General features: G+C 39.3%; 1 protein-coding gene across 5 annotated transcripts in view; it reads right to left on the reverse strand.

Moving 5' to 3' along the window:
- Positions 1 to 3,652: 3,652 nt before the first annotated feature.
- The window catches only part of galnt4 (polypeptide N-acetylgalactosaminyltransferase 4), a 35,929-nt gene continuing 18,184 nt past the window's right edge, over positions 3,653 to 21,397 (reverse strand). For all 5 annotated transcript variants that reach the window (XM_043689964.2, XM_043689961.2, XM_043689962.2 and 2 more), the window contains 8 exons: positions 20,114 to 20,303; positions 19,405 to 19,590; positions 18,052 to 18,169; positions 13,876 to 14,052; positions 12,530 to 12,661; positions 11,690 to 11,800; positions 9,985 to 10,137; positions 3,653 to 4,464 (listed from right to left, as the gene is read on the reverse strand). In XM_043689964.2, the coding sequence (XP_043545899.1) occupies positions 4,336 to 4,464; positions 9,985 to 10,137; positions 11,690 to 11,800; positions 12,530 to 12,661; positions 13,876 to 14,052; positions 18,052 to 18,169; positions 19,405 to 19,590; positions 20,114 to 20,303 (1,196 nt within the window). In that variant the 3' untranslated portion in view covers positions 3,653 to 4,335. The remainder of the gene's footprint in view (positions 4,465 to 9,984; positions 10,138 to 11,689; positions 11,801 to 12,529; positions 12,662 to 13,875; positions 14,053 to 18,051; positions 18,170 to 19,404; positions 19,591 to 20,113; positions 20,304 to 21,397) is intronic.

The following is a 21,397-nucleotide window of genomic DNA, read 5'->3' on the forward strand; positions in this document are numbered from 1 at the left end:
TTGCTCCTTTACATCATTTAACACCCTCTGTTGTGAATTGTCGAGTTCTGGAAATTTGCCACTTTTTATTTCGATTAATTTTCATATCACTGGTGTTTTACTTATGTTAATTTTATTCAGTCCCTGTTCCACTGTTAATATCCTTAGAACTTCTGGCAAGCTATTCTGCTTTTCTACTGTAAGTACTTAAGCAAAGTAATTATTCAACATATCTATTATATCCTCCGAGTCATTGACAATATCCCCACTTTCGATCTCTAGTGGGTCAATATTGCTCCTGAACACCTGCTTTCTCTTTATGCAACTATAAAAAGTTTCTTCTTATTGATTTTGATGTCTCCAGCAATTTTCCTTTCATAAACTCTTATAAGCTGCTTTGTGCCCATTTGCTGGTCCTGGTCCCCTTTCCATTCAGCAGGATCTGTTTTTTGCAAGCCTTTTCATTTGGTTTTATGCTATCACTTCTCTCACTTTGTTTTTTTTTCTGGAAGGTGGTGCCTTTTTCTCTCAGTGGTGTAAACTGGTCTTGTGTTGTGACAAATGTTTCTTGAAACATCCTCCACTGCTCTTCAGTTGATTTGTCCATAAGCAAATTTTCCCAATTTATTGTGAACAGTCATCTCATTAAAGTTGACCTTACGCAAATCTAAATCTCTAATAACTGATCCATACTTTTCACTTTCAAACGAGACATTGAACTCGGTCATGTTATGATCACTATTTGATAAATGTTCATACACAATTAGGTGACTAATTGAATCTGGCTCATTACAAAATCCAATATTGCTTGTCCCTTGTTACATCCAGGATTTACTGCTGCAGGAAACGATCCCGGACACACTCCAGAAATTTACTATCTTTCAGAAAGGGTGCTTTTCTGCCTCTCCCAATCATTTAAAGTTAAAATCCCTCATTAATACCCCTTTGGCTTTGCTATACACTTGTTTAATTTCTGTATTTATACAATCTAGCACTTCAGAGCTGCTATTGGGGGTTCTGTATACAACACTGATTACAGGTTTAGATCTTTAATGTTCCTCAGTTCCACCCATACAGTCTTCACTGAATGTTTTGCCCTCATTATGTCCTTCCTCACCATTGAAGTAATTTTGTTTCTAATCAGTAAGGCTAGTCAAACCACTTTGCCAATTTCCTGGTTCATCCTGTAAAATCTATGAACTGACTTATTTAGTTCCCATTCCCAAGTGTTTTGCAGCTGTGTCTCAGTTATGGTTATTATATCATAGCCTCCGATTTAAATTTATGCCTGCACCTTACTCAATTTACTCCTTACATTCCACGCATTCATACATTCAGGCCAAACTCTGTAACCCGGCCCTCAGCACTGATGCTTTATTCATAGATTTACTATTTCTTTCAGTTGAATCAATACACTTTTTATTGTTTTGTCATTCCCTACTGTGTTTGAAGTAGGATTCCTGACTGCTTTACCCTGTCATGTTACTTAAATTTGAAACTACACTGATTTCGCCAAAGCCCTCCTCACCATTTACTAATTTAAAGTCCCTGTGACCACCCAATTTAGCTTTTCCACTTGGACATTGGTCCCAGATTGGTTCAGGTCGAGCCCATCCCAATGGTACAGTTTCTTCCTGTTCTAATATCGACACCACAGCCCCACGAGTTGGAACCCTTCTTTTAGCCATGCAGTCACTTACCTAATTTTCTTACCTCTACGCCTATTTGCACATGGTTCAGGTAATATTCCAGAGATTACAACCTTTGAAGTCCTATTTCTTAATTTTGTTCTTAATTTTTGATATTCCTAAAACAGGACCTCTTTCCTAGATTTGTGGGTCCAATATTGTTGATCCTCCCCTCAACAATATCCTTTCATGCCAGTTAGAGATGTCCCTTACCTTGACACCACTCAGGCAACAGATCATTCTGGACTCTCTAATCATGCTTACAAAAGGATACTTTCTGTATCCATCATCATGGAATCTTCTACCACAGTCAGTTTTTCTCCTTCTTCCCCCACAAGAATGGCCTCCTTTATCACAGTGTGATGGTCAGTTTGCCAATCCTCCCTCACATCCTTTTCCTCAAACACACAGGTAGCAAATTTGACTGCTGGTGAGGGGCAGGAGAATGTGACAAGTGAGGCAGGTAGCCGGATGCTGAATTTAGCATTGCAGGAACCTCAGCTCTTGAACATGTACAACATGAGGTACTTTCTATTATTCCTTCATTGGATGAGAAATCTCTGATTGGCCAGTATTTATTGCCCTTTCCAGATGGTCTTGAGATGGTGGTGATGAACTGCCTCTTGAATTGCAGCAGTCCAATATACTTTAGGTAAACCCACAATGGCCTTCAGTTCACCACCACCTTCTCTAGGGCAACTAGGGACAGAAAATAAATGCTAGCTGTTCTAGCAACACCAACATCCCATGAGTGAATTAAAAAAAAGTACTCATACCTGTTGCTCAAGGTCAAGATCTGAGGCTCCTCCAATGCTAAATTCAGAATCTCTTGATCTGCCTCACTTACAGTCACATCCTCCTGTCCCTGATCTTCGGCCAAATTTGAAGTACTTACCTACAGGGTATGGCTGTCCTGAAATACAGCATCCAGGTAATTATCCCCCTCCCTGAAGTGCCACAGACTTCCAGCTCATCACTTCTGATCTCATATCCTTAAGCAACCAACACTTGTTACAGATGTGGTCACTCTGAACCACAATGAGGTCCACCAGCTCACACATCATGCAGGTACAACACATCACCTGGCCCTGCATATCTTAAGTAATTTTTTAGTTTTTATTGTATATTTACATTTCCTACCAGTCTTTAATTTTTTAATCTAAAATATTTCTCAAACTTATTTTAAATTCCTTTCGGATTAAAGGTAAGTATTGAAATTTGCAGCTACAGTGGCTTACAACTTTTCCTGTAATGTCACTTTTTCTCCCTCCACTGTTTCTGATCCCTAAGTGTCCTCCCTCATTGGTTCCGCTCTCTCTCTCTTTCCGGGCTTGCACTGCTAAGTGAGTAGGCCTGGAGCCTCAACCTCAATTTTTTACTTCCTGCTCAGTCCCTGCATCCACCCCAGCTGGCTCCTCTTTCCTCTGATGTCCCAAATTCACTAAAGACCCGATTTGGATATTAAAGAGAAAAAGTACTCAGCAATGATTAAAAAAGATGGACTGACCAACACCCCCCCCCCCCCCCCCCCCCACCCCCCCCACCCAACTCCATGTTTCATCAAACTCCAGTTACACTCTGCTGCAATGAAGTAGCATTCCAGTACAGGCAAGGCAGCCCTGAAGGAACCCTCTTTTCATAGCCCCTAACTCTGAAACTTCTGGAACTGGATAAAACCAGTTGTCTAATTAACTAGCTTCAGTGCTGTACAGTACCTGTAAATTCTTGTTTTAAAGCTGCACCCAATCAATAGTACAATCTTTAGTTAATTGCTAAATTGAAGGACAGACTAGACTTTAGATTGAAACTAGCCCTTAAATTAAATAATTCAACACGATATAAATGTATCAATAAAAACCTATTTCATTCTTTAAAACAGGAAGAGAAAATGCTCAAAATACTCAGCAGGTATGCCAACATCTGTGCATGAAAACAGATTTGCAGCATCCAAGGCATTTTGCTTTGGTATTCAGCACAAAAACAAATTTTAAAAAAATAATAATTTATTTATATATAATTCTAAAAAGACAGTAGTTTATTTCATGCATTTCTTATATCCACACAAGTTTTCCATCCCTTTGTTCCTGCATTATAAGCGCTTTAACAATCATTTATCCCTTATACAGTTTCTATTTTAAAATAGCATTTGTTTTAAACTGCATTTCACAAGCAAAAATTTTACATCTAAAATTTCTCCTCACATTCTGAAACCATGAATTGTTTCATTTTGTCTCGATTGAAGCCTGCAATCTTTTTTCCCTTTTAAAAATAACAGAAAAGTAAACTATGCAAGACTGTACAAATCACAAAGCAACAGGGACCCATTCAAGTCCAAAAAGCAGTTTGATTAGTTTTAGTTATCTGATACAGTGATCAAGGAAGGGCAAAGAAACCAAATATCCAGACAGAGAGCCATGAATAAATCATCATGAACAAAGACCTCATAATGTCTGGCATTCAAAAATGGACAAAAATCTACATTCACTCAAGCTATCCCCTCCACCTCACCCACCCCTTGATGCTTTCCATCAATGTTTTAGGCACCATGGTGATACAAATTGCACTTTGCTTCAATGCATTAAATTTTAACTTCACTTAGCATTGATTTCTCTTTGACAATTACTTAAGTCAAAGCATTACTGTTTACTCTGGAAAATTGTGAATAGCCCTATTCAAAATGCCAGATTTGATTATTGTCCTGTGAATTGCAAATTCTCATTTCAACATCCATCCGTCCTTCAGCTGTATAATAGGAAGTAATGCACTTGTTCGATTTTGGATGGAAAATCATTCCGTTCTGTAAATAAACAATGCAGTTATTACATATAATATACATACAAGTTTCACCATACCAACATTGTTCAGCTTTACCATGGGACATTAAGGCTGGAACTAAACACTTTTCCAGTTCTACCAACATCAATATGAAATTCTGCCAGTTAAGGAGAAGCACAAAGTAAAACTCCATTAGTGTACGTCAAAAATCTGAAGACAAGTAAGGTGTTAATATGTGATATGTATTAATATATCACGAAACATTGTCATTTTCTATGCAGGCCAGGCCACAGGTAGAATATGGATCTTAGAACAAATTCAGAAGAAAATGATGAGTTTAAATGATTGAGAGGTATCCTAATGGAGTTATTGAAAGTGATGCAAGTATTTAATAGGAGGAGAAACCTGTTCCTCTGGTGGGGCGATCCAAAACAGGAGGATTCAATCTTAAAATGAGAGCAACGGTATTCAGAAGGGAAATCAGAAAAACACTTTTTCCCCCACGCAAAGTAGTTAAATTAAGACTCATTACGTAAGGAGTCATTGTTTGATCAACTGAAATTTCCAAAACCACATTTGGGTAATTGAAGCCCCACTTTATAATTACTCTATGATGCTGATATTTTTCTGTAATTTCCCTACAGGCTTGTTCCTCTACAGCTTTTCCACTAGTTGTTGTTCTATAGACTAAACTGAACAAAGTGTTCAGTGAGAAAGGGTGAACCATCTTCCCTCTTTTCAGCCTCTTCAGTTGGTATAACAAAGTTTTTTGAGATTTAAAGAAAGAGCAAATTTATTACCGCCAAACCCCAAGAAAAATAAAAAGAAGAACAAGCATACACCTGCATGCAGTCACTCAGGCACGTACACACTCAAGTACAAATTTGAAAAGGAATAGGGATGAATACAAATGAATGTATAAAGAATATGTTTGGTTCAGAATCCTTTGAATGTCCTCAAGAATCAAGATTTCAATCTGAGACTTAAGGTTGGTTAGTTGGTTTTTTTAGATGCAGTCAGTATTAGTGAATTTTACTTTTTTTTTAAGAGGTCTTAGTTTTCTGATCTTCCTTTCAATCAGTGCTGTCAAACAGGCACTTTTCTTATTGGAGGAAGAGAGATCAGTTGTCCATTCCGAATCTCATTTCTCTTGATCTGTCAAAAAAGCTCGTCAAAATATTAGCTGTTTGTACATTCCACGCCTATGGAGGTAGGCGATAACAGATGTTTCAGCTCCAATATGCAAACATTCCCATATAGTGCAAATCAAATAGGAGATGTTGACCTTCTCATGCTCCCCATGGAGGGTGACTGACCAATTTAATTGTCCTCAGAGAAAATGTTAATTTCAGTTTAGCCTATATTTGGTCTAATCTGTGTGAGTTTCATAAAACTCAGCCAACATTTATGGGTCAGGCAATCGATGAAGCCTTTTAACTTCATCTTTCAGTTTTTTTTGTAAAAACTGTTTCCATCCATGCAAGTCCTGGTATTAAATGAGCAGACAGAATTCCGAAACCAATATTCTGTAATTTCTATTATCATAAATAATTCAACAGCCTTGTGAGTTGAATGCCTTACTCAGGTTCTTGTATATGTAGCTTAACTGCACTAAGGTTCTTGCTGGAGCTTAGGAAGCTGAAATAGCAATGGCTTGAGAAGATATGATTAATGTATTCAAAATAGGAGAGGGATTAGACTCTGATTATAATGGATAAGCGATTCAAACTAAGTAGAACAGGAAGGTACCTCAAAACAATGAAAAACAGCAAGCAATTCTTCTGATGAACTGACCAGTACTCCTTTCTCAACCAATAATAAAAAGCCATTGTTTCCAATACTATTTAAATATCTGCATACATAAGTCATTGCACTTCCACCAAGGTGAGGAGAGATATGTGGATAATGTACAAAATAAATGCAAGTTTGTCCTTTCCTGTTTCACCTCTACAGCCCCATATTTTTGCACAAGAATTTTGAAAGCTTACATTATGTTTGAATGCCATCCAAAAGTAGGACAAAGATTTTTTCAAAACATAGCCAAACATTCTTGGCCAACTTTCACAAATAGCCTTTCAGATTTGGTGGAATGCCTTAACAGAGAGATGCAGTTCTTCATTCATCTTCATCTTCATCTTGAAGCAAAGCATCTCAAATTTTAGGGAAAATGAATGAAACATAGACACAAAATTTTCATTGATCAAATAATCTGGCATTAGTTAAGCCATTTTTTCTGACTCACAAAGCACAATAAACTGATTCACTGAATCGCTTTGCAAGACAAACTAATTTGTGCCACATCTGTATGGTATTTTGCAGTGTGTTCATGTACGAAGTTGCCTTGCAACTCAGCTTCCAGGAATATTACATTATTCAAAGACCTCCTGGATGGAACTATATCTTGAAATTCATAAACTGACTGAAAGAAAAATACTTCATCCCATGATTTGTCTGTTTGTCTGGTGATTCCATCTGCAGTCAGCCTCCTCTTCAGATTCCCAAGATTCATGGATGCCAGTCATAAGTCATATCAATCCGTTTCACATGATATCATAAAATGGCTGAAGGTACTGGATCAATCAAAGCTCTACACCCTGCCAACATCCTGACTGGTATATTGAAAACAATTTCTTCTTCACAGCTAACCATGCACATTGCCAAAGTGTTCCCGCACAATTACAACACCAGTAACTATATGATATTATGAGAAATAGCCCAAATAGGTCCTGACCGCAAAAAAAGCAGGATAAACCAATTATAGCAATTACCATTCCATTACTCTACTCTCAATCAACAGCAAGGTGAGGAAGATATCATTACCAGTGTTACCATGTGGCACTTCCAACTGTGACCATGTGGAAAATTACACAGGTACTTCCCGTAATCAAAATGCAGGACAAGTCAAACCCGGTCAATTACTACCCATCTGAAGTGATGGAAGGTGTCCTAAACAGTGCTATCAAGCAGGATATTCCGAGCAATAACTTTCTAACTGACACTCAGTTTGGGTACCGCCAGGACCACTCAGCTCCTGACCTCATTACAACCTTGGTTCAATTCCAGAGATCATAGAATCATAGAATCCCAACTGTGTAGAAACAAGCCATTCGGCCCAACACGTCCACACCAACCTTGTGTTGAGAGTCATTGCCTTTGATATCAAGGCTACGTTTAACCAAGTGTAGCACCAAGGATTTCTAGCAAAGCTAGAATCAATGCATATCAGTGTGCAAACTCTCACTGGTTGGAGCCATTACTGGCTCAAAGGAAGGTGGTTGTCGTTGTTGGAGGTCAGTCATTTCAGCTACAGGACATCTCTGCAGAAGCACCTCAGGGTAGTGTCCTAGGCCCAACCATCTTCAGCTGCTTCATCAATGACCATCCCTCCGTCATAAGATCAGAAGTGGGGATGTTAGGTGATGACTGCACAATGTTCAGCACATTCATGACTCCTCATATACTGAAACAGTCAATGTCCAAATGCAAGTGCTGGATAATAACCAGGTTTGGTCTGACAAGTGAGAGTAACATTTGTGCTACACAAGTGACAGATAATGACTGACTATCTCCAACAACAGACAATCTAACCATTGCCCCTTTGCAATCAATAGTATCACCAATCACTCAATCCCCATAATTAACATCAAGCATACTACCATTGAGCAGAAACTCAATGGGACTAGCCAAATAAGTACTGGCTACAAAAACATATCAGATGCTAGGAATACTGCAGCAAGTAACTCATCTCCTCACTCCCGAAAGCCTGTATACAATCTATAAGGCACAAGTCAGGAGTGTGATGGAATACTTCCCATTTCCCTGGATAATTGCATTTCCAATAATACATAAGCCTGACACCATCAGGGGAAAGCAGTTTTCTTGAGTGACACCACATCCACAAACATTCAGGCCCTCCAACATTGATACTCAGTAGCATCAGAGTGGACTATCTACAAGAGGCACTGCAGAATTTCACCAACAGTCCTTGGAAAGCACCTTCCAAACCCACAGCCACTACCACATGGAAAGCCAAGGCTAACAGATACATGGGATCATCACCAGGTAGAAGATTCCATTTTCAGCCAGTAAGCATTCACATGTGAAAATATATCACCATTTCTTCAGTATCACTGGAATAAAACCCTGCAACCCCCTCCCTCATGGCTTTGTGGGTGTAACTACACCAAATGGACTTCAGAAATTTAAGAAGGCAGTTCATCACAACTCCAGAACAGCATGTCAATGCCACAATTGGTGAGCAGACATCTATCACCAGGCATGGAACCTCACTTAGCTGCACATGTGCACAGCTTAGAGGGAATGTTGATCACCACCTTTCAAAGGAACTGTAAATGCTGGCCCAACATCCTGCGGCTGAACATAGCTGCAGGAGCATCTCAGAGCAGTGTGTGGGTTCTAACCATCTTCATCAATGACTTGTCTTCCATTGTAAGGTTCGAAGCCGAAGTGTCTTTCAATAATTGCACAGAGTATTCAGTACTGTTTGCAATTTTTTCAATAATAAAGCAGTCTGCCAACTAGGAACAGGAACTAAGAAACATCCCAGGGCTTGTGAGATGTCACCAACCAGCCCAAGTGGCAAGCAATAACTATCTTTAAGAACAGAAGAGAGCTTAACCAGTACCATTAACATTTAATAGCTTTACTATCGTTAGATTCACCAACATCTGAGGGATTCCCATTGACCAGAACTTTAACTGGATCAGCCATGTTAAACAAGCAGGTTAGAGGCTGAGAAATCTGGGACAAGTAATTCCTTTTTAACTTTCCAAAACCTATCAACCATATTCAAAATGCAAGGCCAGGAGTGTATTAGAATACTCACCACTTGCCTGAACAATGGCAGCTTCAACAACACTATAGAAGCTGAATACCATTAAGGACGAAGCAACCCATTTAACTGGCATCCATCGACCACCTTAAATATTCATTTACCCCACTTGCGCACAGTGGCAGAAATATGTACCAACTAGAAGATCCACAACAGCAATAGCAAAATAGTTAAGCCTCCTCTGGAGTACCTTCCAAACCTGCAACCACCAACACCTAGAAGAACAAAGACTACAACTGTAGAGGAACACCACTGACTTAAAGCACCCAAGTCCCATAGGATCTTAAGTTGGAACAATATCACCATATCAAACTTCTGGACCTTTCTCCATAACAGCACTGTAAATACACCTAGACCTGGACTGCAGGAGTTCACAAAATTGCTTTACCACAAGCTACTCAGAAGCAAATAGGGATGGGACAATAAACGCTGGCCTTGTCAGCAAATCTCACAATTCATGAACAAATAAATAAAAAATTAGAAAATAATTATGCTGTCTCCTACATATGTGCACATGTGCAGAAATGTGCTCTCTTTCAATCAAACTGGCAGCGGGGACCATAAAGAACAAAAAATACAACCAATAAGAGTGACATATAGAGATACATAGATTAGAGAAATATTACAGAAAGGGGCACATGATTTTCCTCTCGACTTGTTTTGTTTTATAGTCATGTTTCAGTTACGTACCTGCTTAAATTCCCATGTAATAGACTCTGGTACAGGGGAGCCGTCTAATGGGCAGTATTTCATTCCAATGGAATTCTGTCCATCATTCACTTCTGCACACAGTTCAGTCACAGAATTAAATCGAATTTCCCCTTTAGATGTATATTCAAAATACTGTTTTTAAATAAGAAAATGTTATGTATCAAATGTGTTCTGAAAGTAATAAAATCAATTGCTTTAGTAAAATAACACTCACCAGAAATCCTTTATATAAATCAGTAGAATTATTAAAAATGTAATACTGAAATTGCAGTATCTGACCTAGGCTCTTAACATTTAGACTTAATTTTGGTTTACAGTGGTTAATGATATCTATCATTCTGCAGTGAACAGTATCACCATGTAAAACATACATGACTATTTCACAACGCTCAGTTAATCTCCATTAACTTTGTTGGAACGTGGCACATTTGAACAGCGATTTGAAGATCCCAGTCAAATTTCCAATGTGCACGTTCAAAAGGGAGCTTGACAAGATTCTGAAACACTTCCTTAAAGCAGCCAACTTCACACTTGAAAGATAGCTACTAAAGGATACTTTCCTGTCACATCAACCTAAAAATTAGTTTGAAGTTCTCCCTCTTTCATACTTGACATACTTGACAGATAGGATTAATTAATGATCTGAGGGAAGGTGCTCATAACTAACAGCAACCGCAATATGACTAAATTTTACATACATCATGGGGGGCCATTATGGAGGACATGAAAGCAGAGTAAATGGCAAATTAGATTAAAAGGAAAATCCAGTAATTTTAGGATATATATCAGAACACATCGTATTCCAGCAAATAAGAAATTCCAGCAGGGATTAGACAAGTTAATGTATAGTAATACTTCGATTCCAGTGGTTATTAATTTCATCGGTGGGTCTTTGGGAAGCTGTCAACTAGCTGACATTGCATGAGCTAATCTCACCAATAGAAATCTTACCCACTCAAACTTTAGTTGTTGTCAAACTAAAGAGTGATTTTCAGGTAATATTTTAGCTCAACATGATGGTAAAACAAACCATGTAAATAGCAATGTACAATCATTCAAGGTTATCAAAGAAAATGTTGCATTTTGTCTTTAGGATCAGTTGAAGAATTAATCCAACTTAATCAATTTGAAACTCCAGCTTATATCGAGTCCCAAATATAGTCTTTGATCTCATTGCCCCAAAATTGTAGAAAAGCACTGTAGAGTGCTTTCATGATTGAACATTGCTACTCTATTCAAAACTCTACACAGTAACAGTTAAATTCGATCAATATGCTCAATGGAATGCTTTCCCTGTAGGCAATCTAGCCAACCATAGGTGCAAAGGACATCTCAGCAAAAGTAATTGATATTGGTTCATGGTGCAAAGTAGCAAAGTACTTTTATTGATCATGCCTTTTAAAAACATGATTACAGCTCATCAATTTATCAATACTCCTTCATTTCTCCCAAAGTACTATCAAATCGCATTTTTACTGAAGTTGCATCACGTCCCCTATTACTGCCAGTATTATCTCAAATTAAAGCTGCAACATTTATTTTTATTTTACATCCTGTGTTTGCCTGTACTGTGGATCACCGTTATTTTAAAAGGCCACAAAACTAAACAATTTAAAACGTACGCGACATAGTTTGCTCTACCAAACGAAACTGAAAAAAAGTCCCAAAAAACTAGAGCACTCACCTGATTACCTCCCTGACCATGGCAACCAAACAAAGATAACTGTGCTCCAACAGGACTATGTTCTGGTGCATTGTAATCCAGACATTCAGAAGGAATTCCAACACTGCGAATCTGGAAAAAATAGTATTAAAAACAATCCAGTAAAAGAAACATTAGATCCATTTACAGATTTGATTGTAAGTGGATGGTAGCAATCCAATGATACAGCACAGTAAATATTAAAAGTTTTAAATCAGATGTCCTTTCAACAATATAAAACTAAAGCTGGTGCAGCATTGACATTTTACAATGATGCAATGCTTTGTAACAGAGGTGGAAGTTGGAGAACTTTGGGATGGTGAGGATATAGATTGAAAGTTCAATGTAGGAACCAAACAAGACACCATGTTGTAAACAGTTTGGTTCAGACTGAGAAGTTAAGGAGTTGCTCGAAATAAAGAATACTAAAGAGTGCAGGGAAAGAACAAGTAAGTAAGTCTGTCAGTGAAGTATGCGAGTGAGTGAGGTACGCGAGTGAGTATGTGCATCACTCAAATTGTTTCCAAGTTAAGTTTTATGCTCTTCGCCAAGTTCCTGATATTTTTAAAACTAAAACTCCTCCTTTTACAGCAAGACAGGTGAGTCAGCGCATCATGCTTGCATTAGATCGGTGAGTGAGCTGTACTCAGTCCCATTCCCAGCCTTTTTATGGATCACTTAAAACTTTTGTTACCAAGAAGTAGAAACTGCCCTTCAGCTGAGAAAGTTAATTTTCTCTTCAAATAATGCAGTAACTGTGTTTTTGGAGTGGGGTGGGGGGGATTGTGAGGGGACAGAGAGAGAATTGACACATCTGCTTACTGCTCCATGCCAATTAGGACGATCCTCAGGTACATGCAATTCGGGGTATACGTTCTTCAAATACCAGCTGAAATTGTTGCACTGTAAACGATCTCGGAGTAGCTTTCTTTCAGAAATATCTCCATACTTTTCCTGGAATAAACGAAACCCTTTATAGTGAGCCATTCATAATCTCAGCCTGATTGTTTACTTCTGCTTCACTCAGCATTCAAACACTCAGCGGTTACACCCAAGGATAAATGATGAAGGAGTCTGGAATGTTGGGTGATAAAGTTGTACTTAGTGGTATGTCTGCCAGATTAGAAAGCATTTTTAAATTTTGGTGGAGCAAAGAGAACTTTACAAGGTTGACTGGTCTGAAATAACCTCACAGTTTTCGAACCTGATCCAAATCATTCCCTCGTTACTGCCACTATGATTGTGACTATGTATGATTCTTTAACTTGTTCAACCAGTTCAAAGTATTAAGGGTGCAACGCTGTGGCTAGATGCAGATATTGTCCAAATTCATCCTCTAAGCATGAGGCTCCTCAGCCATCCTGCTGTACAACCCCACAATAAATCAAGAACTAATTCAGTGTCACATTCCTGGTTGCATAGCACATAGATTAGGTAAAGGTATAATTGCCATAGTCTTACCAGACCATAGGGCTGTTCTCTCATTCAGTCACAGCTGGTCACAGCTTACCCTGAGGGTCACAACACCTCAGACAAAGTGAGAGTTTGAGAAGTATAGTCCTTTATGGTAACCTTATCTGATGCAGGAATTGAACCCACACTATTGGCATCACCCTGCACAGCAAACCTGATGTCAACTGAGCTAAATGGATGAGTTATCAATTCAACAGCAGTTCAGTTGAATGGTGCCAATTTTAGAACAAAATTACTGAACATGGAAATATTACCAACCGCCAAAAAACACAAGTAATTCTAATCTGCCTTCAGCATCCTGTTCTTTACAGCGGCCATGAAGGATTGAACTGGAAAGAACTATCTCCTTCCATTAGTCTGTCAAACATGATTGTAATTTTCAAAGTCATGATTTCTGTAACTTAAGAAACCTTCATAAATACATCCTCATAAACTATGTAAGATCTGACATTCAACTTTACTATTTTAAAGCAAGGATAATTATATCTGCTTAAATATAATGGAACCTTCATTATTCACCTACGATTAACAGGTATAATGTATTGGAACAAAATCTCAACCTTACTTGGTGAATGAACAGACATTGTTTTTGTTATCTATATTCCACTTGCCTCTGTTCCTATGTCTGTGAAGGCAGATAAAGCAGATTCTATTGTAAGTTAAAGATGCAAAACACAAACCTCATCACCCAGTACCTTTTTCGCTGGAGGATTCCGGTAATAAAAGTGTACTTTGTATTCATCCATCCACACCTCAGCTGCTCGCACAGTGTTCTGGAGGAAATTTGGCCGTGCATAAGGTGCACGCTTTGGAAAAACGTGGCCTACATGTGAACAGGGATCAATTTCCAACGTGCCTCTACATTGCCATATCTTTTGAAGTAATTTCAAAACAAATTAACACAAGAGAGTCCACCACAAAATACTACTACAACAGCTTCGAATACAGTCATACAGTTATATAGCATAAAAGGAGACATTATCAGCACATCAAATCTCTTTATTAACACATAATTATACACCAACTTTAACATACAAAAGCATCCCAAGGCTTGCCACAGAGTTCTAATCAGAGAAAAGAAAACAATCAATGGGTGGTGGGGAAGAAGAAAAATATTGCAGGGTTAGGGAAGAAGGGTTCAGGAAGACCTGGTTAAATGAAGGTACAGCTACCAATTGAAACGTAATGCAGAGGCTGCAAACAAGACTGGGTCAAAAAAGAGAAAGTTTGACAAGGTGTGGATTCTGTAGGTTTGCCAACTCTGTGTGGACTTCAAATCACTCAACATCCTCAGAAATATGGCCCAAGACATAAATAAGAGCGACACCAGTAAATCAGTGATATTCTGATATCTAAAATATGTTTTCATGTATCGCTGAACAACATCAGAAGGAAGGGCCCAAAGATAGATATTTGGCAAATTCCAAGGGTAAAACAGCCACCTTCCCTTTTCGGTACTGGGAGGGGTGCAGTGACAGTGCCACTGGACTGGTAATGCAGAACCCCAAGTCAATGTTCTACTGACATGGGTTTGAATCCTACCATGCCAGCTGATGAGGTACGTATTCAATAAAAAGGGAAAATAAAAAGCTGGCCGAAGGGTGAGAAGGAAACCTGCCATCCTTACAGGTCTGGCCTACACGTAACTCCAAACTTCATAACAATGTGATTGATTCTTAACTGCCTTCTGGGCAATTAGGGATGAGTGATAAATGCTGGCCTAGCCAGCGACACACTTATTCCATAAAGGAATAATTTTTAAAAAAAGACAATTTATTCCAGGTGATTGTCTGCCTATGGTAAGACAGATAAGAATAGAACCATATCAAGGCAGTTCCACAACTTTGAAGGTGAAAGAGAGGCTTTGGAGAAGGACAGTGCAGCCAATTATTATGCAAATTGCAGACAGATGCAGATGGGTGAGGTAGTTATCACAATCACAGTCTTCAGGGAGGATTGTTTCTGTAATGTGGATAGTTGGAGACCTGATTGGAGTTGTGGAAAGTACATGCACAGATTTGGCATGTAACAACACGTTCAAGGAGAGGGAAGAGAGGTTGGAAATAAGTGTCAATTTGCAGGTACAGTACAGGGAAGAGTAGGTTTACTTTCAGCAAGATGGGAATAGAAGATTTGAGGGAGATGTGTCAGTCCCAGAGGAAGGGGAACCATAAAATAAAATGAACCAACCTGAGACAACGTAAGGGAAACTGAGTAGTTAAGAGATTTGGTTGTTATTTGAACAGAACAGGAATTGGGTCTAATGGAAAGTTGAAAAGGGTCTTGCAGAAAATGGAATGGAATCTAAAGAAAATGAAGTTCAGGGCTAAGGCAGCTAAGAATATTTGGGCAAGTTTGTCCTTAAGGGTAAGTGGAAGGCATTGAAGCAGCAGGAGAAGCTAACCAGATTATTTTCAGCTTTCTAATGAAAAAAGCCATAAGCTCCTCACACTCACTGCCAGTGGTGAGATGGAAGAGATTAAGTTGGATTGTAAACGCGAAGTTGAATTGTAAGAAAAACAGAAATTGACAGAGTTCTGCAAGCAAATTTAATAACAACATTCCAAAGGAATTGTGTACGTACTTAGATTAGATTCCCTACAGTATGGAAACAGGCCCTTCAGCCCAACAAGTCCACATTGACCCTCCGAAGTGCAATCCACCCAGACCCATTCCCCTACATTTACCCCTGAGTAATGCACCTAACACCATGGGCAATTTAGCATGGCCAATTCACCTAGCCTGTACATCTTTGGACTATGGGAGGAAGCCAGAGCACCCGGAGGAAACCCAGACAGACACAGGGAGAACGTGCAAACTCCACACAGACAGTCGCCCAAAGCAGGATTCAAACCTGAGTCCCTGGCGCTGTGAGGCAGCAGTGATAATCACTGAGCCACCGTGCCACGGAGACCTGAAAATTTTGGTCGTTGTCACATTATATACACATTGGTACCATGGTATTGATGAAGACATGGCAGACTTGGAAAATGAAAAAAATCGCAAGCGTGTAGGGAACAAATGGATAGCCATTACAAAAGAACCACCACAAGCCTGATGCTTGCAATCTGTGATAACACCAGTACAAGCTATGATTTTATTCCTGGATGAAGTTTGAACAGTATGTTTGGGAGACAGAAGATGAATACAAAAGAAGTTACCATAGCCAGAGGAGTAACAAGGTCACATGAGATGACAATCTTCAGGGGATGTTGACATATACATACATGTAAACTTTTACCCAGAAGGACAGAGTTAGGAGGACTGAGGGCAGTTAAATACAGCAGAAAGAGAACAAGAATGGAGGTGGGAGTCAAAATCAGCAGGGAAGGAAGTTGTTCAGTGCACAGGATGAGAAAGTGTTCCAGAAATAACAGTCAGCATGACAGTTTGAGTGTTAATACCCTTCTGCCACGTCTTCATCAATACCATAATACCAATGTGTATATAATGTGACAATGACCAAAATGTTCAGGTTTCCGCGCCATTAGAGATTGGATATACTATGGGAGATGAACAGAGGTATCCTGCAGAAGTCCAAAAGTTAAAAAATATCACACAACACCAGGTTATAACGATTTTTAACGTAGTGATTTTTAACTTTGTACATCCCAGTCCAACACCGGCATCTCCAGATTATGACTGCAGAAGTCCAGATGTGTGGACCATTGAGAATTGCTTGTGAAACTGTGAAGCACCCAGGACCATCTGACTGGAGTGCCACCTGGCAACTTGGGAGAGAGATCAGTGGTACTCATGTGGATAATTACCCAGGCAATGTTTGACAGATGAAAACTTGATTGAAAACCTGGATAACTCCACATTACCGCAATCAACACCACCCACACCCCACTACAAATCAACCATACCCTCCCCCAACTCAATAATCCTGCCCAGCCTAGCTGAGCCAAATCAGCAAATCCCCACAATCCAATCTCTCTGACAACCCAACTACCAAATTCACCCAACTGCTGACATGCATCAAAAGGCTGGCCCTTCCAATTCACCAGGTAGACTGCAACAGCTGGTATCATAAAAGGCTGGTGTCTCTTGCACGCCCTGTCACCCCACTCCAATCTTGGCAGATACTGCACTATGCATTTCTTTGATATCTAGGATCAGACAATCCCAAAATAAAGTGCCCAGTGGCAACAGGTTGGAAGAATCATCATTTGTTGTGGAAACATTGTGCATACCCAGAATAAGCTCATGGATGGGAAATGTTTTATTTGCAAGCCAATGTCCTTTTAAAGGGAGATGTGGAGGGCAGTAGTGGATAGAGGAGAGGGCTGGAAAGCAGGATTGGTAAGGTTATCCTCTAGCAGGATCACAGGTCAGGAAAAGCAAGGATGAGACAATTAAGGTTACAGCTCTCTAGGAGGCAGTGATAAATGGGTACGCAGGCTTTCTAACATGACAAAATAGAGGCTAGTGGATTATTAAAAAAGGAAATTATGCCAGAGATAGCAGCTTTACAATTAAAAAGACATTGAGTAGCAAAGAATGAGGTTAGATTACTAGAGTGGGGAGAAAGGGAAGGAGACAGGTGTCGAAAGCAGTAAAGGGACAAAAAGGAGAGGAAAGGAAAAAGGGGTTCAGGTCCAGAATGGCAACCAAAACATTCATAAATAGACTCACGGAAAGCAAGCTACATGGGCATCAAGGTTACTCGTTAATTTGAAATAGTAGCCATGGTGAATGGAGTGATCAGGATAGATAGAAAATTGCTGAGATTAGTCCCAGCAAACAAATAGGTTGCTTCTCATAATGAGGCAACAATAGCCATGTCAATTCATCTGACAGGAAATGCTGAGAAAAGCAACTGTGGAGCTGTGTTCTCAAATAAATACAATGGCACACACAACACTTACCCTGAAGGATAGCTCTAGATTCTCTCCTCCCCATACTTCCATCCCTGTGTCATAGGTGCCCAGGTATTCAAAATACTTCTTACTGACAGCAAACAGCCCCCCTGCCATTGTAGGTGATCTGATGAGAGATGCATTTTTTTCAATTGTGCATATTTAGCTTTGTTAAAAAAACTCAAGAAGAATACAGCAATTGAATTGATTATATTTGTTTTAATAGGATACAGAACTCAGGACCTACCTATAATTCAGCAAATAACTTTACTGTTTAGTTGTGATAGGAGACCAAGAATCTTTGATCCTGTGTGGAACTACTTATTATTAACTAATTCAGAAACTGGGCCATCAAAATTTGTTTCTGTTACATTGGACTGGGGAGAAAAGAATGAACAACTCAGCTAGCAGTTCTATTCCCACACTTTGTCATCATAGAGGGAAGAACAAAACTCGAGCTCAAATGTAATGAAAACAGAAAATGCTGGAAATATTCAGTATGTCAATCAATACTACTATCAGGGAAAGAAAGGGTTAACTGGTCATTGAACCAAAAAGGAGATAGTGAGGACTGCAGCTGCTGGCAATCCTGATGAAGGGTTTATGCTAGAAACGTCGACTCTTCTGCTCCTTGGATGCTGCTTGACCTGCTGTGCTTTTCCAGTTCCGCACGTTTTGACATTGAACCAAAAAGGTTAGTTTTACTTCTCTCTACACAGATGTCATCAAATCTGTGAGTACTCTGGTATTTTCTGTTTTGTTTCAGACTTATAATATTTTGTTTTCCTCAGACTCAGCTGTGATGCCATGGCTAATTAAGCCTGGTAACATTCCCATTCTCATCTCACCCAATAGCAGCAGGTTGAATAATGCCCAAATATCCAGAAAAAAAGGGACAATAATAAGTAACAGTACAGCAATAGGATACATACAGTTATTCTAAAACAATTTACAGCATAGATCTTGTACCCAAAAACAATTAGAAAAGGGATGCTTATTTCTTGCTTATGTTCACACAATGGCTCTCAATTATTAGTTGCCACTAACATACTTCACAAAATGCGTTACAGCTTCTGCACACTCTGTTCTTGCTGGAGTCTGATCACAAAAACATTTCATTTATGACCCAGTCCACGTGTAATATATCATACCTGTTATTTATTATCTTCAATTTAAACTAATTTTAATTATAGATCAACATGTTCTACATAAAAGTACCAAATGCGTGATATTCTGCTGCATTTTTAAGCAATTAGATTATTGTATTTCAAGTGTTTCAACCTCCTTTCTAAATGATTTTTTTTTAAAGAGTAGCTCTGCACTGAATATATTCTATTCCGATTGTGAGCAAAATATACTTACCTAATTGGGTCTACTCTTGATTTCCTTCGTTTTCTTTCACCATCGGGGACAACATGCCACTGAAATGTAAGACGCCAGTCAAATCCACCAATCATCGGCTCCCCTGTCTGCATGTAGAATGCAAAAGTGTTCCAATCGATAGTGTCAATAACTGGGCATACAACAGCAGTCTCATTCTCACTAATCCTAAAAATAAAAAGATTTCCATGAACAATACGCAAGGGAAAGTATAAATATCCTTGGGTGAGTTGCAGATGGATTTTTCTCAGTTCTGGCCTACTCTGCTGTGATGAGAGTAGCTGGGAATTGTACAGCGATGGGATTTGAGATATAGTATTGCATATTACAGTCAGTGCACCAGCGGTGAATGAAGTTATCTTTCACAACTCCCACAGCTGGCAGCATTGCTCGACAGCCAGCATTTTAAAGTGGTAAGGGTGAAGGGTCAAGAGCAAAGTATACCTGGGGGTGAAGACAACACAATGCTCTAAAGCAATTTGTGGAAATTAGATGAAGTGGGTCCTGGATAACAGGTACCAATGCTAAAAGCACATTATAGCAAAGATATACATAATTTTAGGCCCTTGTGGCACAGTAGTAACATCCCTACCTTTGAGTCAGGACTTCCGCGTTCAAGTCCCACCTGACCCATTGATTTGTAATAGCAACGCCTGAACAGTTTGATTAAAATAGCTGCACATAATCTTACCTCGCCAACAATGGCTCCAACCATCCAGGAACACACTCGCAATGACAATCCAGAAATGTAAGTACATCTCCAGTAGAAAAGGTTGCACCAATCAAACGGGCACGGACCAGCCCCTCCCTCTTATTGGTTCGAATGAGACGAACTCGCTGAAGGTTACTGATATACTGCTCCAGTTGAGACTTCAGATAAACTAAAATAATCAACATTTAAATGCAGTATCATATACATATTGATTGCTTTCAGGTCAATGTAGAGCAAAGTATCATACAACGTTGTAACAGTAAAACACATTTCTAAATACCTACATTTATTACTAGGGCACTGATGACCAAGAAATTGCTGTATTGTTACTCAAAATATTGGTAACTTTTGTTCATGTTGGGATATTAGCATTAAATTGTGCAGCTCTTGGTCATAATTACAAGCATTAAAATGTTAAGTAATTTTTACAGAGCTAAATAATTCACAGATATGTTTTCTCCAACGTTGGAAGTGAGGCAAGACCAGAATTTATTACCAATCACTAATTGCCAATAAGCAATATGTGATGAACTACTGCTGTCTGTGTCATGTGTATCCTATACTGTTGGTATATAGGGATTTCTAGGATTTTGATGCAATGACAATGAAGCAATGTCCAGATTTTTACCTATTGAGGAAGAGAACTTCAAGGCATGTTGTTCCAAAACACTGGCTTTCTCAGTGGTACATATCACAAGATTGGGAGGTGCTGTTGAAGAAGCATATGCCGCAATCTTTTAAATGGTACACAATGCAGTCATCGCCTAACGGGATAGTAGTTTCTCTGGTAAGGCTGGAATTTACTGCTTTAGGATAATTAGTTGGGATTCTCATTCTTGAATCACTACTGTCTATATGGTGTAGGGTTTTACCCCCACTGACAATGAAGGAATGGCAATCTCTTTCAAGTAAGGATGCTCTGTGGCTGAGAGGGAAATGCAATTGATGGAGTTTCCAGGCTTCTGCTGTTCAATGGCAGTGTTGTGATATAGGCAGTGGCAGCAAATCCTGATTGTGATAGGCCTAGAGCCAGGGGGCTCCTGTTTATCAGTGAAGGACAGTGGCAGTGGTAGCAGCAGTAGTGCCAGGGGCTCCTAGTTTCAGGGCAAATGAGAGCCCAGCATGGGCGCATGAACAGTGGCAACGCCGATGTTGGTGGGTCCAGCGCAGATGATGACGAAGTGCAAGTGTCACTGGTGAGCCAGCTCAGTGCTCATGTCGGATGTGGCTGAATGAAGAGGGACTCTCATTTGGCTATATCCT

The sequence above is a fragment of the Chiloscyllium plagiosum genome, unplaced genomic scaffold (genome assembly GCF_037043375.1).
Source record: "Chiloscyllium plagiosum isolate Xiang-an unplaced genomic scaffold, Cpla_swu_hap1 HiC_scaffold_5, whole genome shotgun sequence".
In the NCBI taxonomy this organism is placed as follows: Eukaryota; Metazoa; Chordata; class Chondrichthyes; order Orectolobiformes; family Hemiscylliidae; genus Chiloscyllium; species Chiloscyllium plagiosum.